This window comes from Epinephelus lanceolatus, chromosome 21 (genome assembly GCF_041903045.1).
Source record: "Epinephelus lanceolatus isolate andai-2023 chromosome 21, ASM4190304v1, whole genome shotgun sequence".
In the NCBI taxonomy this organism is placed as follows: Eukaryota; Metazoa; Chordata; class Actinopteri; order Perciformes; family Serranidae; genus Epinephelus; species Epinephelus lanceolatus.
The window spans coordinates 17846004-17871560 of NC_135754.1; the positions used below are offsets into that span (position 1 = coordinate 17846004).

Sequence of the window (25557 nt, forward strand, 5' to 3'; positions counted from 1 at the left end):
AGAAAGAATAGCCCGGGGCCTATCCAAAAGTAGGGAGGTAAGCAGAAAATCTGCTCCCTCGTGTGGACTGGAATCTATAGTCTATCATCTTGCCAACAACTCAGTCTCAACAAATTAATATTACAGGCCAAGAAGCAGTTGAAGTCCAAACTTAACAGGACAGCTGAAACAGCGTGAATAAACAGTTTTGTTCTGGGGAAAATAATTCCCCATATCCTCAAAGAGTTTGTCAATAAAAAACTTGTTTCGATTAGTGTCATCGGACAGCACAGGCTTTTTTATGATATTTTTGCAGGAGCCAATAAAGGTGATTTCAAACCCTCTGTTTGGTTTGGTTAAAGCAAACTCATGTCAGTTTGCCTGGTTAGTACAGATCATTCAGGCAGGTGTGAAAGCTGCCAGTTGAACCCTTGTGCAAAGCAAACAACTGATCTGGGACCACCTGGAAAGGTGGGATTTAGGCCCCGTTTATACGACAATGATTTCAACTGAAAACGGTAAACTTTAGTTGCGTTTTGGCCGATTGTTTACACGACAGCGGCGTTTTGGGTGCCTGAAAACGCAACGATTTGAAAACAGGTTCCAGAGCGCAACGTTTTGGAAATGGCAGCGTCTCCGTTGTCATGTAAACGTGCAATATGCAGTTCCTCTGAAAACGGAGACTTTTCGCACTTGCGCATTACGGTTCTAGTCACTAGGCATGCCGACCGTCACAACAACAATGCCGAGCTCTGTTTGCGCTGCTCACCCTGTTGATTTGAAGTGAAGTGTAGATCTGTTACTGTAGCAACTCCACCTCGTCGTCTATCCAGACAAAGTTATCTGTGCATGATTTTGCCAGTGTGTCTTCTTTGTTTTGGTTTGTAATCACAGCGTTGGAGAGGAAAGCGCTTCAGCGCAGGTGCATGGCGTCATGCTGTGGTGTTGCTTTGCAAATTTACACTGCCACCCATTGGCCTGGCGTGCATACTACAGCGTTTCCAGTAGATTTTGCGGCTCCGTGTGAACGAGGATCGTTTCAATAACGTTGTCATATAAACGCAGAAGTTTTTCAAAACGCAAAGGACAGACTTCCGTTTTTACTGAAATCGTTGTTGTATAAACGGCCCCTTAGTCCACTGTCAAGAGGACTCTTGTGTGATTTGTTTGTGGTGTGAAAGCAAACAAGCCAACCACAGGGTTTTGTGATAGCAGATACTGTATGCGATTTTACCATCATTTCAAAAGCTAAACTGCTAATGATTCCGTCTGCTGCTCATATAATCTGTTCAGGAAACCATCTTGTAATTGATCTGTATAAGGCAATATACTACCTATATTTACCTTGATCCAGTTAATTAATCCCTGTGTAACCAGCTGCATTATACTTGGCAGAACTGAGTACACACACACAGTCAAGCTGGCAGCAATCCCACACTGCAAGAACGGAGACAGTACAGTGGGTGAAAGACTCCACTCTGCTTCGCCTACGTGACGTGATGCAACTGTATCCCATGTATTTCTGCTGTAATAGGTAAAAAGCTGTTAAAACTGCTGTGCTTGTCCAACTCTGTGTACTTTGTCAGTTCATTAAGTCAATTCAAAAAAGTGAGTGACAGGGATCCCATGGTAATATGCCCCAAATCATTACTGTTTTGTCCTGTCTCTGTTAATCACTATTCATTTAATACCACTGATTTGCAGTCTAATAATTAGGGGTGTAACAAACCATCTATCTGAATCGAGATATTGATTCAATGATCAATGACTCAGTATCATCAATGCAAAGTGAGAACATCAATCCATATCATCATCTTTAGATTACACCTGGCCAGGTATCTCACTCCGCTAAGAGACTTACACCAGCAGTGAGCAAGATAAAATATAAATAATATGTCATTTATTAAGCTTGAGTAGAGGAAAACTCCGCTAGCTGCTAGGCGAATTTGTGCACCGTAAACATGCTTAAGCTAATAATGGGTCACTAGCAAAAAACTGTTGTTTTGCCCATTAACCTTGAGAGTTATTATGGAGCTGAATGTTATACTTATGTTAAATTATCTTGTTGTTAGTCCATGTTTTATGGCTGTTAGCAGAAGTTTGCCCTCAGGGTTCTAAGCCAGATAGCCCTGAAGTTTTATTTAAAAGATCATGGTTTGGGTTAAAATGAAAACATTTCTTCTTAACACCTACAATAGGTTATTTCTTTGTGAGCTCTTTGTGGCACCATAGAACATAAATATAGGCTATATATAGCATCAAGGTGCTGAATAAACTTTTGTCATTCATCAAAATTTGATTTCCCCACATGGCTCCGAAACTTGGTTCTTCTGCGTAACTTCATGTTTACTCCTCTTGGTTTGTATGTAAAATACCAGAATGAACAGGAACCAGGCCAGAACTAAAATGCAACCTATATTTTTATCCCCTTTGTCCAGACCTAATGAATTGAACTACAGGTGTGAAAGCACCCTCAAGATAGTTAAAAGAACAATCTCACCACAAGGTCCATTTATACGGTACTGTAGCTGTCGTATGACACGATCTTCACCAGCAAAGTTTGTTCAGTTGTCATGGAATCGCAGATGTTCAAGTTTCCATATTTTTTCTGAACATCATTAGGACTTCTTGTCCTTGTTGACATGAAACATTAAAGCATTAATAATAGTCTCTGGATGGAAAATATGACAGAAGACCACTGATGAAAACAATGATGCATATTTTCTGTGATGACAAGACGTCCACCTGCACACAGAGAAAACGATTCCAGTTTCTAAAAGCCTACTTACATGTGATGTGTGTATAACTGTAATATTTCTAATGTATTGTACATATAACAGCAAAAAAAGTAATAAAAATAATCAAATAATGGATGTTCTGTCCCAATATTGCACGTAGTTCATATATTATCTGAACTACATCTCACTTAAACAGCATTTGGCACTATCCTGTGTGTCAACGCTTTTAAGTGTTTAAGACATTCTCAGAATAATGTCATTTAAATGCAGCCAGAGAGGAGAAGTAAAATGTTGGACATTCCAGCACAAGCAGTGAACACTTTCCTTTTGTTGTGATCTTTAACAGTGTGTTCTGAGCTGATTTTTTTTGTAAAGACAAATTATAGGGATCTTTAACCTCCTCATTTGTCCCTCTTGTTTGAACTGACAGTTCTCAGCCACAGAAAAGAGGAGAACAATCTAAAGGGAGGATGAAAAAGAAAGAGCTGGGAATATTAAATCAAATTAGAACCAAATGAGGCGAGTGGCACATTGTCCAAAACCACTTTACACCCAGGCCCCTTGAGCATTGCCCTCCACTTTCCACTAAGACTTTAGTGATTTTTTTCTATGTTCTTTTTATTCCCTTTGTGCACAATTCATAAGGATTAGCACTTGGTATCCCCCGTTCCCCCTCACACACCCAACGCAACACAGTGCTAACTATTACAATGTGTGTTTGCTCATGTATGTGTGTGAGCATGAATATCAAGAAGAAAATCAGACATGCAGACATGAGTTTTTACCACTATGCGTGTGTGTGTGTGTGTGTTTGGGTGTGTATTAATATATCGACTACGGGAATGGGAGGCTGGCTTCTCTCTCTCTTCTTCACATCAAAATTAGGACGTCATCCTGAGAGTGCTGTCAGCTCCTGAGTTATCCCTGAAGACAGGGTGGCACCAGGCAGAGCAGAGAGGCCTTCAGGGGATGGAGAGGGTTTAAACCCTCCAGCGCATACTGCATAACCACACACATCACAATCAAACACTTAACTGGTGTGGTAGCAACTTCAAATTTCAACTTTTATTTATGAAGTGGATATGGTTTGAGTGCTGCATGCTACAGTACATGTTGATGTTTAAGTACTTATGTATAGAGTTTCCTCTCCAGGCGTACTGCGGGGGAACTGTTGAGGGAAATAAAAACTGCTTGGCCGACATACATGGCTGCCTCTCCATTGTACTCAGGGGTTTTGGCAAAGGGCTGGAACTGCCTCTCTGTCACCATGAGAGGATATGGAAATAAAGACTTATTTACTGGCCCTACGCTGGAACAGAACCAGTGTCCCTTTATAGCCCCAGTATTGACTCTCTGACTCTGCTGGATGTCTCCTGTGTCAACGTCATGCACAGGAAACAAGGCAGTAAATACATGCGGCAGTGGGAAACAGACCTAAATTAGGCTGAGCGTATAAGTTTAGATATTGAACTTAAAGGGACAGGTCACCCCAAATTCAAAAACACATATTTTCCTCTTATGTGAAGTGGTATTTATCAATCTACATTGTTCTGGTTTGAGTTGCAGAGTGTTGGCCAGCCATAGAGATGTCTGCCTCCTCTCCAATATAATGGAACTAGTGGGCACTCAGCTTGTGGTGCTCAAAGCGCCAATTAAATACAATTGGAAAACTCAACAGCAATGTCTCTTTCCAGACATCATGACCCAGTTAATCATGATAACCCACAGACCTTGTTGTTAGCAGCCTGATAGACCTTTTTTCTTTCTACCAAACTACACCTGCCAACCACATCACCATGCAGAAGAAAGCATGCATCTTATGCTAGCTTACCCAGCACCACTGAGCTAGCGAAAGTAGCAGCCAGGGTCTGAAATTAACACTGTCCAAGCACTAAATGTGGATAGATTTACCATCTGATGAGCACTATCCATCGCACTGGTGGGAGAAGTTCTGTAATAGGGAAGTGAATGATTAACCGTTAATAGGTTAGCGGCTGAGAACATTTTTGACCAGTTACACATGTCGGTCTGTAGGTTCTACTCTTCAGTTTACTGCACTACTCAACACTTGACTCTGGTAGGACCGAGGTGCTGCTCAGTGGGCCATTACCGCTAGTAATGCTGTACTAACCTGACAGTGTTGCCGTGGAAACATTGTGCCCACCCTCCCATTTTACCCAAGGTTGATGCAGCTCAATTTTGAGCCATAAAAAACCCTCTGAAGCATTGTAAGCTGTTAGGTCTGTTGACACCATTAGCAGTGTCAGCACGGCTAGTGATGCTAACATAGCAAACAATGCTAAAAGTGTTTTGCGGCTCAAAATGAAGCTGCTTACCCTCGGAGGCTAGCTTAGGGTCGACCAGAGGGTGGAAAAAAATGTTTTCCGGAGCAACGCATTGCACAACCAGACAGTATTACCAGCTGTAATTGCTAAATGAGTGGCGCCACCAGCTACTTAATGTTAGCTCCCACCCGACCCAGGTGGTGTGAAGTGCAGAGCAGCCAAGGAACCAGTGCAGACTGGAGGCTGGGTGGTGTGCATGTTCACACATGATAATGCAGCTGGCCGGCTGTCTGATAGCAAAGCCAACAGAAAATAAAATAAAAGGCAAGACATGTACATCACAAAACTGAAATTTCATCAATTCTGAAAGGACGGTGCTTTAAAATGCAGCGCTGAAGTTCACTGAGGCAATGAAGTGTCAGACCAAAAGGAAGGGCCTCTTGTATTTTCCGTCTTTTTCTTTTCTTAAACATTAACTGGTTAGTTACTGGTTAATGTGGGTGAACCAAAATAAACCAAAATTTACATCCTAGTTTGTACCAAAAAAAAAAAAAAATCTATGCTGAGAGTCTCTACCATGTTTTGATGTTATTTTCGGGGGCACTGCTCTACTGCTCCTGTGTTGTTAGTGTTGGAGACACACACACACATACACATGGATGTGTTTTTACACAGGCTGAAAAACTAACAATCTCAAGTGCTTCTAGTTTTGTGGCACTACAGGGCATTAGCTACTCTGCTAAACTATCACATGAAGGTAATATTATAACGCAGAGGCTCTGTAGTCTGAACCAAGATCAAAACTCTTTATTGCCTTCCACACTATCAACAACAGCATATAACAGCTTCACACCTTCCTTTTTTTTACCTTTCACAATAAAAGCCTTGAACTTCTAATTTGCATCCCTGCTTTCCAGAGAGACCTCTGGCTTTAACTTTTGCTCTCACCTCTTTTCAAAGTTTGAATTTAACATTATACCTTATTAGATCAATAAATGCACTGAAATAAATGTATCAGTGACACAAAAAGGCAATTTAATATTTTGGCCTGTGTAGCTACACTGGTCCAATGAAATAATGGCCTGCTTCATACAGATGTCTTTTAAAAGAACATTTTTGTTCTCTTTCTCTGTTTTTTTCAGACACTGTGAAAACTACAACAAAATAAAAGATATAAAAAGTCTCTCAAGGTAGTGCCCACTGATAGCAGTCCAAAACACAACAGAAATGTGCTGATATAAAATATAAATACAATTTTTAGCCAAACATTTTTTTAAGTACCTTTAAGACCCATTTTTTTTTATCAAACGTTTTATCATTTTAACACCTTATTTATTACATTTTTAATCACTTTTTAACAACTTTATGAACTTGAATGATTATAAAGTTATAACTGAAACAAACACAATAAACACATCAATGAAACTCTCTCTGAGACAGTAAAAACATGCCTGGCCAGTAGATTTTCATCTACTAGTCCCCTTGGCCAATGAGTCAAAAACCTGATTTCAGACACTGGTTACAGTGTGTGGTGATACAGCTGGAAGGTTTCATTTGGTGAAAATGTAGTAATTCCCACATGAAACTGCTCACAACAAAATCTGTGGATTATCCTGAGTAAGCAGGTCATGATTTCTGGAAAGAGACATTGCCGTTGAGTTTTTCAAATGTATTTTTTGGCAAGTGCCATTAAGTTCCATTATATTTGAAAGAAGGCAGACATCTCTACGTCTGATATCTCTAACACTCAGCAATTCACACTGAAACAATCTAGATTGATAAACAGAACTACAGGTAAGAGGAAAAATATGTATCTTTTATCTTGATGTGAACTGTCCCTTTAATGTTCCCATAATGCTTTTTATTCAGAATTATATAACAGTAATCTCGTAAGGCCATATTTTCCCAAAGATGTCACGGATGTAGATTATAATTTCTTATACTAATGGTTTCCTGGGAAAAAAAACAAAAACGTATCAATATTTTTTCAGCAATCTTACGAGGCGGCATATATCCTCTTATTTCCCCTTTACTGCCCCCTCTCACCCCCTCCTACTTCTTTACTCCACCCATACCCTAGAGGCCATTTACTATGATTACCAATAACAATAACACTCCCATTATCTTTTATTTTCCCAAGGCCCTGCCAGCTCTCACAGACTTTGATAAAGCTACAAAACGGCTCCTGTTTCCAGCTTGTATATGGGCTGCCTTGGCTTACAATTCCCTTAATGGTCACAGTTTGTTTGGGTATCTGACTTGAATCGACATAAACGGCAATGGTCCACTAAATAGATAGTTATAGAGTTAAGCCACCTGAGACTATTTTACTGCGGAGGGCTGCTGGTAGGTTTCCAGCTTGGTATTTAATATGATCCTTGTGTCACTTTACTCTTAATGGTTTTGATTTAAAGTGAACAGAGGAGGGGGGGCAGTGCACAGATAAACATAATTAAACCTTCATTTGAAAGTGTATATTGGTGGGTAACGCTACATTTCCACATTTCACTTTCATTACAGGCAAACAAATTCCAGTCATTTAACAGCTTCTGTCTCAAGACACAAAGAATTCACTGAAGCATTAACAGTTTTTAGACAACATGTACCTATCTACTGTAGATCTATCTGAACTGTACTCTGATTTCTAAGCATATACAAAACGCGCCTTGATTAGTCTCAGAAGAGAAATGTTCTATTCCAACATTCAAACACGATAAACTGGATGAGTACACTACTTTGAGAATATAGCTCTGTGATAACAAGTAGTTGTTAGCAAAACAATAACACAGATTGCTTAGACAGACCACAGGAAGTGCAATAAATGTCAAACAATTCCAAAAATGCAACTGATTCATGGGGTGTTTTCAGTCAATGCTACACGCACACGTGTTTTCCTTCTGACAGTGTTGATGACTGTACATTCCAGAGGAGCCGTGCTGGTCTTGTCAGGAGCCGGACCGACCTTGTTTCACCTCCCAGTAGCATGACTCAGCCCTAAACCTTGAATCTCTCCTCCTGGGGTCCCTTGTTTATTATGTCACAAAAGACCAGTCACACTCCCGTAATGGCGGCTCGCCCCAGAGAAAGTCAGAATCCAGCTGTAGCCGAGCCCCCCCTCATCCCTCTCGTAAATGAGCATGTCCAATCTACCCACTGTGTTTCATTAAAACCAGACTACATCAATCGGGGCCTGAACTTTAAAGGCCAGGTCCCCTCTCCAGCAACATGGGAGAAAAACACGAAGCTGTTAAAGTAAAGGACCTCACACTGCACATACACTCACAGCGCTCATACACTTAACACCACATTTCTGCTGGCGGACCACACATCGCAACGTCAGTCCGAGACCACACAGTAGGTCTCGTAAGGCCGACAAAAGACCTTGTAAGACCTCACACCGGGCCCTAGCATGATTGGACAGGACCTCAGAGAATCTCACACCTGTAACTCCACAAACCACAAAGTAACTCTACTGAAAAGCTACTGTAGTCCCCGCACAGCCATTAGAAACCTGGAAACTGTTTAGACCTGTGACTGTTTGGACATTTTTTTACTTGACAAAATTAAGTGCAAAGGAAGTGTAAGATCCGCTTTAACCCGAGGCTATTTTCCCAATGGTGAGAGAAGTCTAAAAGAAGAGCCAAGAATACATAGCAGGAAGCTCAGGGGGGATGCCAGATGGACAGACGGCAGGATGGATGGGTAGATAAATGAGTGGAGGCCGTGCAACAAGAGGGGAGACTGGGAAGGAGTCCCATGGGTGGGGACGGGAAGGCAGCCTCGTGATGGAAAGCTTTCAAACTCCTTTCATCGGCTGCCTGAGGACTGGAGCTTTACAAGAGCAAGATGAGCCGGCGCCACTGGAGCTGCTTGGCGCTCTTCAACGAAACCCAGACGCAGAGACTGAGCAGGACCCTATCACCACTCCGCTCACTCTCTGCCCCCGCCCCAAACACCAGCCCCCCAATCCTCATTGACCTCAGCCTTGACTTTGTACACAGACACATCATAGCAAGGCTCAGTCGCAGTTGTGTCTCTTGTTAGGCGTTACCTTTTGGATTTCAGTTGCAACAAGGGAAAGATTCTGCTCAAAACACTGCTTCTGATACCAATTTATGAAGACTTATTTTATAATCTGCACAGTCTCAGAACCTTAAAGTCATGAACACAGGTCTCAGGGTTGATGTAGTGAAGGCAGAGTACACTATCACAACTTTCTAGGAATCATAAAAGAATTTGATGATGCAGATTAAGAGATGGTCTTACCAGTCGACACTGAGAGATCGTCTTCTGTAGGATTGAGGTCTGTCCGTGGAAGTCTTGTCTGTTTTGGCCACACGCTCCTTGAGGGACAAGCGATGGGTAAATTTGGAGATCCCTGATTCTGACCTTGGGGACAGAAGGAGGAAAAAACTGATCAAAAAGAGTTCATGTTTTAGAGGGGGTTAGGGTTTGGGTTACCTTAGGGCTAGGGGTTAGGGATATGCAATGGATTCCTGGCCCACTACATAGACAAACCTCTATAAACCTTTTGTGTTCCAACATATTTTCCTTTCATACATTATTAATTCTTACATATGAGTTCAAGAGCAGTTAACACCAGCGCCTTCTTTCTCAGCTCTCTGACATTTGTGTTGTGGGTTTATCTTCTACAGTACCACGGAAATTCTCCCTGCCAAAAACTAAAAATGCTCAGCTAAGGTTAATATTACTGGAGAAAACGGATGTCTCCGTAAAATGGATCCTCTTATGCCTAAAACTACACTCAGTTTTGCAGAAATCACAATACTCGGTGGAAATGTAGTCCATGAAGTTGATAAACAGTGTAACAATGCTGCAGTTCCCTGAGGAAACATTAGGTTTCAGGGAAAGCCGCATACTTCCTGCCTAATTTTCTCCAAATCTTTTTCACAGAAAAAAAAAGTGAAGTCACACACATTTTAATCTCCTCTACTGGGCTGCCAATGTCCCAGTTCAACTTTTCGCTCAAAATTAAAAACAGGAAATGTAATATTTCTTCCGTTCCAGCCCGGGACACATTTGATGAGACTCAGCATTGCAATATTGCTGTGGTAACAGTGGGGACTAATCAAAATGTAATAATATTCTCTATCAAGAAGCCAGGCTCGCAGCAGAACTTTGCCGGAGCACGGAAGAGTATGTGATGTAAAAATTCACAAGACTTGTTAAAGGTCCGGTGAGTAGGATTTAGGGGGATATATTGGCAAAAATGGAATATCACATAATAAGTATGTTTTTTTCTTCAGTGTATAATCACCTAAAAGTAGAAACTGTTGCGCTTTCGTTATCTTAGAGTGAGCTGTTTACATTTATATAGCGAGCCGGTCGTCATCTATGGAGATTGCCATGATGTTCCGCCATGTTTCTACAGTAACCCAACCTGGACAAACCAAACACTGGCTCTATATATTTGTCTTTTTGCGATGGCCACTGTAATTTGCAGTCCCTCTGCAGCGAGAGAATTTGTTTAAAGTGTTATTTATTTTATGTGAAACTGTTTTATACAGTGTTTTAACCAGCTTAAATCACCAAATCATCAAAGGAAGAGACAATGTGGATAATTGGCTGCCGGTCAAAACCTCCTTAATGGCTGGATCTTAACTTATCAGAGAAAAAAAGGTGAGCACATTGGTTTCAATCACCTGGTCCACTTGTTTTGGAGAGAAGGCCTCTTTGGATAGTTTGGCTCCTAGTTAAAAATGCCTGACCAATGAACAATGAAGGAATTCTAACCAGAAGTTACAGCTTATTGCAGTCTACAATTCTCACCACTAGATGTCACTAATTCCCCCTAAATCTTACACACTGTTCCTTTAAACAAGGGTTTATATAAATGTACCCAAAGTGTACAAAATACAAATCTGTGGATAAGTAAAAGGACAGACAAAGCACTGCAGGGGAAAAAAAAACAAAAATCTAAAATACGTAATTGAAGGATTTTCCTACTGGTGTTGCCATGAACTTTTTTTTTTCAAAATGACAGAGGGTTACATAAAATGATGCCCAAACATTGCACAGCATTCTTTGCTCACCTAATCTAACACACATGTCGTTTCCATTTCATTATGAAATGATAAAACATCCTTAATAATGACTCACATGTACACGCACACGTACATATATCTCCTCTCAACCTGAGCCAAAAAGTGTTTTAGTCTCCATGGTGAGCTCTGCTGGAGACACGCTGCAGGGATGGTTGATTGAGGACAGCACAGACTACTGGGGTGCACCCTGCCACTCAAAAACAAAGCTTGTATCTGCCATTGCTGTTGTTAGTTTATGTAAGTTGCTGCAGGAATAACAGCTCACATAAGGCTTTGATAAAACGGGATTGATGAAATCGAACACAATAGCTCACGTCGTTATTTTAATCACTGACCAGTGACATGGATGAATGACAGTGTGGTGATGCGTCCAGTTGCGTGTAACTCAATTGCCAAATTGGCATAATGTCGTATCACATGCTCAATGTTTTGGCATCCTGATGCAGAGGTCTGACAGGACCTTGAATAAGTAATTCATATGCTCTTGTCCAGGGGAGTGCTTTACTTCAGAAAGAGGACAGACAGTCTGCGAGTGTCCTGTCAAGTCTAATGCTTCTACAAGAGACTGATCAGATCTGAGAGAATGATTCAATTGGATGGAGACATTTATTGCATCGCAGAATTTTAAACGTTGCCACAGGTGTGAGTTAAAGACTGCCGTGACCTTGGAAATTAAAGTGAAGCCCTTCTTAAAGTTACAGATCCATGCCAGCTGAGCTTTCTGCTACCTTGCTTGGAACATTCTCTCCTCTTTTCCAAACTGATATAAAAATAAAACGTCTCGTAATAAGATTGCTTCATTGCCAAAATTCTATTTCATCCCTCTCTCAAAACGGGCAGAGTCCACATCCTTGACAGGCATCATAAATCAACATTCTATGAACACCAAGTTATAAAAACAAAACAAAAAAGTGACAAATGAAGAGTACATTTTAATATTAGATAAACCTTTTACAGAGTAATCATGGGCATGAAATCAAAGCACCGACATTACCATCACACTTTCCAAAAAGCTTTTCTAGCTATATAAAACTGGGAAGTATTTTCTCCTTGTAGCATATTCTCTCATGCTACAAAGACATATTCATCATGAGACCAGTTGTTGCACTATAAAGACGCTGCCCTAAGCTGAGATGAAAATACATGAGTTTTCATTCAAAATGACCTCATGCTATGGCTTATCTAGTAGAACAAACCCCCAGTCCCACTGCTTTCGTTCCCACTCCTACACCCTCAACTACTGTTTCCTGACCCTACGCCAGCTTCTCCAAAGAGTTGGTTGACCTCTAAGACAAAGAGGCATATTTTCCTGTATGAATCACACAAACGGGGTGTGGGATTTTAGTCAGATGGCGGAGCAACCCCTAATTGATGGTATTAAGTTAGGCTGGGCTTCTTCTTCTTCAAGGGCTTTTAATTAAATTAGTAGCACTGCCCTGTGCACGCCAGCTACTGCCAACCATTGATGCTAATGTCCCTTTCCATAAACTGCGTATTTCACTGGTCCGAGAATATCTGATTCATAAATAGACTACAGGGGTGATTGGTTTGGATCATCATTGGTTGTAAATAATTGCCTTGGTTTATATCTCTAATATGTTTGGCCTATGCCCAATAGTTACATTAAGAGTTCCCTGTAAAACTTCAAACAAACTTTTGGATCAAACGCATGACACAACACGACCATAGGATAATGACTTCAATGCCATGAAAACACACAGGATCATGACTTCAAAGACACGGGGGCCAGTGGACATAGAAGAGGACTCAGGGAATCCCTTTGAGGGGTTTAGAGGACAAATGGACATGCGAAGCAGGTGGGTCTCAGCGGAGGGGATCTGCTGGCAACTGGCTGCCTCTTGGCTCCCTGAGAGCCTCGACCCCTGGCTCCGCCCCATGCAGCTGTCCCCGATAACATCATCACAGCAGGCACACTGTGATGATGCAATCCCCTTGGAGGCCCACTCAGGATATCCCAGTCGATTATCCTCTCATCAGAATTATATTTTCTCTTTCATTTTCCTGGTGTTGATTACGGCTTAAGAAACCAGTGATTGATTGTTTTTCCTTATAGTACAGAGGCAACGATGTGACCTTGAAGCCATGTGATCCCATACACTCACAACCGACAAAGCTTTTCACCTATACCACCACCAGGAAAGTGCATACATACTGTGAGAGGCAGCCAATGCTTAGGCACCTGCCAGTCTGCCCTGAAACATCCTACAGAGCCAATGTAGGCATACCTGTATGTGCCCGTCCCTAGTTGTTTCCAATCTCACATATCTGCAACCTTTCCTTGCTCTCAATGAACGCAGACAAAGGCTATTAAGCCATTCAGACCACATGGAGAATGGACGCCGATCTCTTGCTGAGCGAAGCTGCACAGCATGTGAGCACACTGGACAGCAGCTATGCAGTGGAAGCTTTCTTTTTCCATCTCTTTTCTATTTGTCTCTGATGTATAAGGCTGGTAATTACAGAAATACAATGTAAAAACACCTTCTGAGAACTTATCTTTATTCTTAATTTTACATGGGATGTCATTTTTAAAGTTATTTTACTGGTATCTGTTGTTAAGGTTGACCATTCCTGATTTTAAGTGAGATGTAACGAGTATCATTAATACACAAAACCAGCTTGAAAATGAAGGTAATCTGAAACGATTGCATTAGAGTCAATAGAGGACAGCTGTGTTGTTGTCGGACCCTGGTCTGAGCTGACCCAGTGCTACGTGATGATTGGCCAGTCTGCGTCATGGTCATGATCATGCTACCACTAAGGTGCTACACACGGTAAACAATACTCCATAAACATCAGTATGTTAGCTTGTCATTGCGAGCATGTTTTTATGTTAACATTAGCATTTAGCTCATAACACTGCTGTTGCTCAAGTACAGCAACAGAGAGCTTGTAGCGTGACTGTAGACTCTTAAAATATACCCAACAAGTAAAGATAACTATTTTTATTACAATGTTAACCACACAGAAAGAAACAAAACAGGATACTTTATTTTCACAGTGGTTGGTTACATAAAATCACATGTTTTATAGACACAGTGTCTACAAGATACGATAAGTGTTCCTAATATATCCCTCCAATGTGAAAGCCCACCACTGCCTCACTGCAATGTGACTTAGATTATGATCTTGCCAGCATTAGTAACTTTCCCCAATCCTGCAGGACAAGAGTGCTTTTGTCAGCGCTGAATGGCTTGTGTGGTGATACGGAGAAAACGTTGACCTGCGCTCGCATACACACACTTTCACACTGTCACTGCGAAGGATCGCTTTCTCGCAAACAGCTCACCTAATGTCACTTTCCCTCTCTGTTCTGTTGCCATGGCAGCAATTAACTGTTCAGAGGTATTCATGTGCAGAACACATTCTGCTAAAGAACTGATTGTTCTTGCTCACAGTACACAAAGCTATCGTCTGTGCACTTTGACCCCCGCTCATAGCCTCAGTAACCCACTGCTATTTGAGAGCAGAGTTAAGACTGTGTGGAATTCTGGAAAAAAAAACAAAAAAAAACAGTGCAGCTCAAAGATGTTTAACACTGACCTACAGGACTCATTTTTATTATTGTTACAACGGAATTATGAATATTATAAATATATTAACAAAGCCCCATTCCTCAATGTGTTGGTTATAATTGATTTATTGTTTTATTTTGCCATAATTTAAATTCTAAATTACTATGGTTTACATTCCAGCCCTCCTGGTTGGCACCATACATTTAGAGCTTCAAAGAGTAATTGATTAATCAATTAGTTGTCAACTATAACAGGGTGTCTACAGGTATCAGACGGTTAAATTTAATGCTTTTTAAGACCCGTTCAAGATGCAATTTAACCAAATTTAGGACAGATTTTTGGACAAATCATGTTTTACTTTTCTAAGCATCGCAAGTTAGCATTGCAGGCAAGAACTACATATGTGGTCTTGTGCAGAGGTAAGAGTGAGAATGAGTAGAGTGAGTAAAGTCAGTCTACATTTTGCTGACAGGTAAGTGCAAGAGTGAAGTAAAATGACAGTATAATAGTTTTTTTTAAAGATTTGTAACATTAGAAATGTCGACTTTTACATAAAAAGGCTTCACGCATTTCTACAAAAAGAAATAAAAAAATGGATAACTTAAATTAGATTAAATGTTTGTAGCAGTTGAGACCTCACAAATTCAAATTTGAGACTATTAAATAACTTTAAAGGCCTTATTGTTGTACCATTGAATGGTTTGAGTATTTTTTTAGAATGAATGAATGAAGAAAGACAAAAGGTCAAAATGTCTTTGATTCCAGCCTCTTAAACGTGATTTTTTTAGTTTCTCTACTGCTCTGTGACAGGAAACTGAGTATCTTTGAGTTGTGGACAAAACAAGACATTCGAAAACGTCATCTTGGGCTTTAGGAAACACTGATCAACATTTTTCACCATTTTCTGACATCTTATAGACCAAACAACTATTCCATTAATTAAGAAAATAATCAACATGTTAACTGACAATGTAAATTGTTAGCTGCAGTCCTACATACGTTAAATCCAAATATAGATTAATTGGAAAAAAATATGGAAAGCATGCTGTGCAAAGCTTCTCAGATCATACAGAGGGTTCTGTGTGAGACGTGTTTATAAAGGGATCCCACTGAAACCAGCAGAACGCTATGCATTACACAATCTATGCGGTCTGTCTGAGATTGGGCTGCTCTTAACCACAGATCTTATTTCAGATTACTAAGGCACAGACACGATAGTAAATCATAAGCAGGACAGACAAATATCTGACCCTGTTTCAGCAATTATGGGCAATGGCCGCCTACCTAAAACAACTATTTTGGAGAGAAGGGAAAACAAAACGCAGGGATTTCTTTCATCTCTGTCTCCTGCTATGGCTTCTTATCCCTGCCAATAGAACTCTAATACACCAGAAAGAATGTGGGCACCCACCCATAAAACAGATACATGCAAATGAAATGGATGCAGGCACACATGCTTGCTGGCATGCGCATGCACACATACACAAACACGGGTTTAATTCAGGAACATACCCCTCAATGTGTTTCATTAGGCAAACAAAAAGGCTTTCAGTGGTCCAATCATAAAAGAACGCAGCCAAGCTATGAACATTGCTAATTAAAATCTGCTCAAAGAAAGCCTTGTTTTCCACTCACCATCTCCATCCAAACCCATGTCTGTGTGTACGTCTCTCTACATGGTGGAGGCCGCTTTTATTTCACTTGGACTGAGGTCTCACCAATAAAACATACTGATATTTCTTCAAGCTAACAAGCTTCTCCTTCAGTTGTGATACGATTACATTATCTGAATTGCTCAAAGCGTAATATTTAATCGTCGGTAGCAGTGGGGGTCGACAAACGAGACGCAATATCATAGCAGGCTGTTGCATAATACCTGATGCACTCTGGAGTCTAATGAATTTGGCTTGCTTCTTACTACTATAAAATTGTCTGAAATAATGCATCAAAATCATACAATGCGTGACACGGAGCAAACATGTCGATGAGAGGGATAATTCTTCGTGCAGCCGCATGGGTCCAGATGAGAGGGGAGGCATTAAACAGCCAGCTCACTGCCTTGACAAATAAGTCTTAACAATAACTGCCTCAACTTCAAGCGCTAATGATCTAATCACACTGCTACGTGCCAAACGAAGGGACTCTGTTATCACCCTACGCACATACTCTCATATGCTGCCCATCCACCCACTACGGTAAACACAGATATTTCCATCTCGGCTCCTTTCCCTCCATCCCCTCATTTGCAACGTCTCTGAGTCACACTCATCGTTTCATCTTCTTTTTTCTCCCTTTTTATTACATCGCTCTCTCTCACTCCTGTTTTCCACAGAATCGGCACATACAGAATTTGTCAGGGAGACAAAAATGAGGGAGGAATTCGATGCCTTTTTTCACTTTCGGTTGGCTTGATACCATTCCCTCTGTGTCCCCCTCTCTGCGTTTGATGTGTGCCATAAGGCTGACTCAACACAGTGAGACATACGGATGATGGATCTGCACTCAAATTAATCTTGAATTGAGCTGACAAGCGCGTGGAAGCCAGCAAACTATTAGAGCCTGTAGCTGGAGTACAGTACCACTAAGACGGGAGGGGCAAAGCGAGCGGTACCACAGGACAGTTGTCTTTTTCCACTCGCCTTCAGTTAGGTGGGATGAGATAATAATGTGATTTGGAGGAAACTGATCTGGGGTAATTTAATAGCTATGACACTGGATAGATGTGGTAACACCCAGTTGAACATACAGCAGTGTGTACCAGCGGACATACACACTGCACACCCACAGTAGGAAGGCACACACACCATCAGTTAATGTACTTCAAATCCAAGGTGAGCTGAGGCATCAGCTCTGATTTATTAGCGGGAGACAGTCCAGGAAAGACATACATACATAGTCATGTTCAAGTGTCTGGGGAGGCTGGATTTATCTCATTGAACCTGAAAGCCTTGTCAGAAATCTGCCAAACCTGACAACAATCGCACATCATCACATGACATTGTAACCCACTAATAAGTCTGCACAGAATCTCCTCATAAAACTCCACATAAGACTCCAGCTGGTCTCCTCTAGGACACAGAAAAGCTGATAAAACCTTGTGGAGCCTGGATCTTAACCCCCTGTATTGGTACACTCAGTATTGCAGCGCTGCTGCCGGCCTGTAAGGGCTCGTGGCTCACTGCCTGACTAGCTAAATGGTGAATAAAAGGCAATATGAGAGGGTGCATGTATTCCAGCTTGAGTTCTTCTCTTTGCAATTTGCAGTAAATCGCTATCATTTAAGTGAATGAGTCCGAAAAGCTTCTGTGAGTCCACGGTTGTGGAGCTGTGTGCCAGCCTTAAGTTCTACACCGAGGTTTTTAGAGGCCTGGCCTGACGGAGGTGGACACCCCTCTGGTATTATGTTTATGGCCTTGAAACAGCTTTAAACACACACACACACACGCACAGGGCACCCCACTTTTCCCCATCAGCCCACAATTGAGCACGGCGTCGAGATTCCAATCAGGGTCGTGCCAGCAGACTGAGGGGATTATTTATGCTGGAAAGGAGAAGGGAACCTCGAGGAGGGAGAGAGATGTGTGCGGGTTTCTTGCATTGCTATTCTTGTGAGAACCAAAGATCTATCTTAAGGATAGAAGTTGAGCAAAATCCCTGAGCACTTGTCCAGTTAAAGAGCTAATTAACAGTTAAAGCTTGGGTTTATGATTTAAGTTACTAGGATTAGGTTTTGGTTAAGGTTTGGAAAAGAGTAAAGGTTAAGCATTAAGAGGAGAAAGTTAATGTTGGGCATTGGAGCAGGGAAACACACACACATACACATACACACAAACAAATACCTCTTTCAGACAGACGGAATGACGTGGGTTAAATTGGCATTGGCGGCCAATTTGAATGAGTCAATATGCATCATCCAGCCTGGCTTCGTGACCCGTCCTCTCAACCTGGGTCCTATGTGGCTTGGACACTGCTCTGCTTTGGTGAGCAGGCGATTATATTAGTTAGGAGAATCCAGTTATAAGTAATTGAGGTTTAAAAGACATTTAAGGGGTATTAACTGGTCGAAACCAATATGTTTTTTTTTTGCGTTGGACCTGTTGTCCAGTGTTTGACGGGTAAAAGGAATGCCTGAATACTGCTTTCGTTACAGCCTCTGTGAGATGATGCTGTGGACTGTCTTATTCATGGAAGAGGTAGACACTCCAGGCTTACAACTTCATAAGTCATGTCTTACAAAGGAGGGGGCTTCTGTACTGGGAATTTAGAAATGCAGGAAACACAGAACCTTCAGTTGGCTACCATAATGGCTCCCACTGAGCAGTGCCAGTAGCATTTTATAAGGTTAAGTGTAGGACAATTCTGGGTTCAGGGTCACCTGGTAAGATCTCCCTCCCCAAGGAAAACTCCAATTCAGAATGTCTTCAAGTGACCTTAAGATGATGTTCGCGGTTGAAATGCTGACTTGGCTTGTTTGTACCAAAAAGCTGTTTAATCCCAAAATTATATTTGTCCAATTGTAAGCCAGCAAAGTACGAGCATCCAAAGTGTTGAGATGTTTTTGGGAAAGCTGATCAGATTTTGATGTGTGGTTTCAAATGTAGAGGGAGAGGTTTGGTAAAAGCTTCAGTTTGTTGTGCAACATAATAGAAAGACATTTTCCCTGAGAACTCCCTCAGCTCATGTGGTTGCGAGGATGGAGTGTTCGCATGTTACGTTGTTACATGGTGTGTGTGTGTGTTTGTGTGAGTGTGCATGCTCTTGTATTTAAAGCCAGAATGGAAAAGGCTATGCACTGCTAGAATAGCACTGAGCATAGCAAGTACTCCAAATTAAACTTGCCTTCTCCCTTTGCATCTCTCTCTCTCGCTCTCTCCCTCCCTCCCTCTCACACACACACACACACACACACACACACACAATCATGACCAGGATGCCTTACCAAAACAATGGCTGTCTCTGCCCGCTCAGTTCTTTGGCCTGGCAGCCTGGTCTTGGGAAGTTCTCAAACAACCCAACATCACTGCAGCCAAGCCACATCAAAAAAGCACACACTCACACACACACACACGCCCACACACACACCCACACACACACAGAAAGAAGGGCAAATGCTGCTAATATTCAAACAAATACACACTCTCGATGTTTCTTCCACTCACTTGATCAACAGTTTATGGGTACAAACACACTTTGCTGGTAGGAACATGTGCGCACACACACACACGCACACACACACACACACACACACACACACACACACCAGATTAACTGTACAAATATTCACACACTCAGATAGTCAGCCAGCAGCAGTCTCCTATGGCCCGCTGAGTTAGCTCCCTCTCCCACCACCATTACCACTATTGTAAATACTCCTCAATATGTATTTACACTGGGATTTCAAAACCTTGGAAAAAAAAATGAGGTGAAAAGAAAAAAGTCTGGAAAAATGAAGGAATGTGTTTCACGTCGGTCAGACAGCGGGAACCCTCAGTCCTTATTATCTTTCTGCTAGAATTTGCCTTGGATTGTCCCTCTGGGGAACGAGATAGAGTGATGTGGTGGGTCTTCTCTCTCTGCTTATTTCCAACTGATGCAAAACACGCAGGGCGAGAAAAAAAACACTGTTTCATGTTCATGCTCACTGGCATGCGTGCATCTTTACGTGTGTTTGGTAGATAAGATGTAGCTCATTCGTCCATTGATGTATTCTTCTTTTCCTCTCTCATTTCCTGCCCTCTGATCTGAGACATAAGACACTCTGTTTGATCAGCCCCATTCAGGACTTTGTGTACTGAACATTGAATGAAATACATAAAACCTGTGATGTCCCCATGAATTAAAATGCTGCAGGGCTTTTGCTCCTGTGTCACCTGTAACCACGGCAACAAGCAGCTACTGCCGGGAGGTAAAGTCCTTCAACTGTGGGGGAACGTGGCGGTAAGAAAACAAACTATCCCCCACTAGAAAGCAAAATGATTTCAGTGACAGCTTTTAGAAACTGTTAATGCAGATTTGCAACGATGTAACATTAGAAGACAAAGGACTTCCTAAAGTTATTCTTCATCTATTGGACTGTCTCTGCAAAACCACTTAAGGAAGCCCCTTAATATTCATCACTATGTCCAATATACAACATTTTCCATACACCTCCTATGTGGGGTGTCAGAAGTTACTTTACAGTTGAACAGATACATTACTCTGAACTAGAATATGCTTTTATTATCTAAACAAACTAAGTCAGGCACAAAGAAGAAATGCTAAGGAGCAAATATCCCCTCTTACACACATAGACACACGCACACCTACAGTACGTCACCCCCATATGAGAACAATTACATGGCTTGCTCCCGTGAATAAATTAGTCTAATCAAGTTCTCTCTTCCCTGACATCCGTACCTAAATCCCTTTGCTCCATGAAAAACGCAAAGCATCCCCCAGCCTCCAAGACACCCCCAGTGCCCCATCCTTCCATTATTCCTTCCTTCCTGTACTGTCTGCACCCAGCATGAGTAGGAAAGACAAGTTCGGTTAAGAAAGTCAGGTTTTTTCTATACAGAGTCAATTTTTTCATGAGCAAGCGCTGCAAAAGGTAAAGTGAATAAAATGTAGTAAGATTATGAGTGTGTATAAAACAAGTGCAAACTGCGGACTTCCAACTTTGATACAATACCTTAAAACATCGGTATTTGATACCATTTTCGATACCACAGTGAAAATTGTCATTGAAGGCATATAGTTTAAAATTTGTGTTAAAAAATAACCCTAACGAGGCTATAACATAAAAACAACATGTTTTTAAATGAATGGAAAGAATATTATTTGTGTGGTAGTGCACACGTTCAAAAGCCTCTGAGATTGTCATCCATTCACAAAAGTAAAAAGCAACAACAAAAACCAACAAAACCATGTCACAGAAGCTGTTAGTAAACAGTATGACGTCTTTTGGTGGACGGGGCTAAGATGAAGGCCAAACAGTTCTCCACAGACATTAGTTATCGCTAGCTAGCAAGTGCTGTTGGCTTGATTTTTTTCAATGATGGATGATGATACAAGTGGTGCATTCGGAAATACTCATTCTGAGTACAGAGGTGCACTCTGGCTAATGTGGAGTCCTGTAAAAATGTACCGTTCGGTTATCCAGTAGCGGTTATCTGGAGGAGTTATCTGGGGAGACGTAGCAGCAGAGGGCCAAGCGGAGTGAATGTGTGACCAACCTAATTGTTCATTAATTCATGTAGAAATGTAACGCTCCGTTTCTTCGTCCAACAAGGTTCTCATTTTAGTGCAGAGCATCAGACTGAATTTACGAGTCACTGGTGCGCGGAGCGGAGTCCGCGTGGTCGTAAAGTCTGAGCTTTGCGCGCACAGGGCTTGCGGACGCAGAGGCAGCTGGTATGTGATAAAATTTAAGTTTTGAGCCATGACTCCTTCTATTCTGGCTCCCAATAACACAACGAGACAACATATCAAGACTGCTATGTAGCCTACAGCCCTGTGGTGGCGAGTTTTGCCTCCAGCTAACAAACTAATGTCACTGTGACGTCAGCCCTAAAAGGGTCTACGGGCAACTGGTACTTGTAAGGCAAATAATGATAAGACAGCATTGTGAGTGAGTAAGAGGAGGCGGGGCTATAAGGGAACTGCAGCAGTGTGGGTCAACTTTCTGTTGGTGAAAAGAGAGACCAAGAAAGTAAAAGGAAAATAAGTACTGAAATAATTTTAGATATTAAGAATCAATATGTATCAATAAATTGATATTTTTGAAATCACTACAGACAGTGTCCGTAAGGCCAAGGAGAGACAGTCTAGGAGGAAACACTGGTTTTAAAGTTGGACTACAGCACAATTAGGAAGCCCACTGACCAAGGTAATTTAAGCGTTAAAATCAAGAACGTAAACTCTGACTTAATAAATTTATGAGCAATAGCAAAAAGTGAGAGATAAAAAGACAACTTGGAGCTTGATAAAACCTCTAATGTCTTAAAAATGCATTGAAACCTGTTCAGTAAAAATCTCTGCCAAACGCAGTAAAATGCATCCCTCTTGTAAAGTGCTTCCTTTTTTTTGCTCTGCTTCGTGCAGGAATCCTCTTTTCCTCTGAGTCAAGTGGAAGGAAATATATCAAAATAGGTGTAATGTGAGACCTTTTAGCACACCTGGTAATAAGCCTTGCAGATGGAGTCTGAGCCACCTGTAAATGATCCAGTGATTACCTGCTAAGGCATGAAAAAGAGAACTGCAGTGATCCAAGTGGGACAAAATAAAGGCATGAATGATCATCTCCATCTGGAGGAACAATGAGCCAGAGTTTAGCAATATTCCATCCAAAGGTAAGAAGAGGAGCAGCTCAAATCCTTGACACGCTGGTCAAGAGTTAGAAAATGGATGAACCTAAGATGCCCAACACATTAGTTCACCTTATGGAGCAGAAATAAGCAAAGATTTATCTGCACTGAGATGTTGAAAATGACTGACAATACAAAGCTTTATCAAATATTTTGACATTATCAGGCTAAATGTTTGTGATTTAGGATAGACCTTTAAAACTACTTATCATCTTCGCAATGGAAAGCTGAGCAGAAGGCAGAATAAGAGCCAGAACAGAGAGGAAGTGATTGTTCATATGACGTAGGAAAGGATAATACAGATGGGATATTAAAGATCACAGACTCACACAGGAAAACAACACACACTTTCGCCTGTACGTTGTCATTTGTTTCTCCTGGTAATGATTAGTTTGAGATGGAAACCATGTACACATGTGTGTGCATACTGTTTCCCATATACCCCACTGTATATGTGTATGGCCATTCATGTTTCTGCTGGCATTCTATATAGTAACATAAAATCTATGGTGGAGTACTGAACACTCTTCTCTCTCCCTCTTCTTCTGGGGAAGACTCCTGCTACTTGACATCCCATGATGGCTATACTGCTTCTCGAAAATAGCTGCTCGTCTCCTGGCAACAGATGTCTCCCATTCTGGCACACTGAGTGCTCACTGTGCCAGCACACCTGGCACATCAGACACATCCGATATGACAAAAAAGTATACATTACATCTAGGATGCAGCACATGTCCAACTGTCAGTGACTTAGCAGCATGGACAAAAGAGAGTTCAGCCTCAAACACACATCATACACTCACACACAGGCACACAGACAAAGGACAACTATAGTGATTTTTACTATTAAGAAACATTTTCAGCCAGCAAAAGAACGCTTCTTCGATTCAGCCTGATTGTGTCCCACCATTTTTTGTTTATAAAGATCCAAGCACAATGGGGTGTCTTGAGGACATCACACACACACACACACACTGTACACGCACTCATACAATCCTCCATGTTTAGATAGCAAAGGCCTGTTGCTATGTAACCATGCGAGCATAGGCAGCTGAAAGCAGTGTTTTACCCAAGTAAACACATTATCACACTCGAGACTGGCCTGTACAAAGATAAACAATCAATAGTTTTGAGAATACCTAGCTGAATGTACTGAAGGAAACAACCAAACAAATGTGACACTCACTGAAGCTTCGATTCAAAGCAGTGGTGTGGCTTTCAAAGGAAGACAGCAAGACAGAAAATCTTGTAATGGGTTAATTTGCTAATTGGTCCAAAGTAAGGCATCCTGAAATGTTTTGGACCGGGATAAAGAGAGGAAAATTGGATAACCTCCTTCTTGGTCATTTGAAGAATCCATTCATAAAGAGGAACTCTAGGTTCATAGGGTGTACTGGCTGCACTGCTGACAGGAGGAAACAGACAGGAGACAGGTATGTTGTGATGATAAGTATGAGTGTCCATGGCTTTGGTTGCTGGGCAACTAAAATATACAGCTAATTTAGTTTGATTTAAGTTCCCGCCCCACTTGTCTTTCACTATGTGCCCATTAACTCACAGTGATCTGCAGTGCATCTCAGATGTTGGGTCTCAGAGTGGTGCAGGAATGAGTCCTAAAACCCGGACATGAATTAGCATTCTAGCACTCCCTGTTCCCTCATCTTGAAGTCGACATTTTAAATGGGTTTTTGGTTAGATGCCTGAAATAAGGTCTGTGGTTAACACAGTCTAAAAAGACTTCTCGTTTTGTTCTACAACATAAAATACTTGAATAAATACTAGATCATTCTGAAGCCTGCGCATGTCTTAAAAATGGCGGTTTCTAACAAGTGGCTAAATGAGACTACAGAACATCATCAAAGGCGAACACAAACATGGCTTTGGTGGTGTAGTTCTGGAGATTGCAATTACGTTTCAAAAATCATAAGTGGTGGTCAGTTGTGAGGATTATTTTATGATTTTAGTATCATAAAAGTTGTTTACCACAGAGCTTATTTTCTGCAATAATCCAACATCCAACAGAAAAAAACGTCTTTTTGTCGAGGGAACAAGGGCAGTGTTAACTTACAGGTTGACCTACAAATAAACATCATCCCTCCTGCACTCTATTAAAGTATTGTTTTTTTTCTATTAGTGGCCCCAAACAAGTGGCAACCACCGGGGCTGAAAACTGAGGTGCCAAAAACTGCAGTTCTTTGAATGTCCACTTGAGGCTGAAGCCAGTCAATGTCCCGAGACTCCCATGTTAATATGCCCACCTTTACTTTAGAAGTAAACATGCTTACAGCCTGGTACTTATGGCTTAAAGTTATACATAATTAGGGGCGGTCTGCTTTGAGTGACAGGCTGTCTGCAGGTGGGGTCCTCAGCTTCTCAGTCAGATCCACCCATCCACCTCTCGCTCCTTCACAGCACCAGCCTCTCATCCAAATACGGTCACTTCTGGCTCCAAAAAAACCAAGATGGCGATGGCCGAGGTATAGAACTTATAGGTTCAAAACTTTAGATTACTTGCGTAACCCTGGTTCTCAGAGTAGCATAAGTAAGATGTCTCACTATGGAATAAGCAGGGAGGCATATCCCATAGTGACACATCGAAACGAATAGAG

The 25557-nt window shown here is 41.5% G+C and overlaps 1 protein-coding gene across 2 annotated transcripts in view; it reads right to left on the bottom strand.

Moving 5' to 3' along the window:
- Positions 1–25557, bottom strand: part of ankfn1b (ankyrin repeat and fibronectin type III domain containing 1b) — a 135193-nt gene that overhangs the window by 37162 nt on the left and 72474 nt on the right. For both annotated transcript variants that reach the window (XM_033610692.2, XM_078163361.1), the window contains one exon: positions 9269–9391. In XM_033610692.2, coding sequence (XP_033466583.1) covers positions 9269–9391 — 123 coding nt within the window. The remainder of the gene's footprint in view (positions 1–9268; positions 9392–25557) is intronic.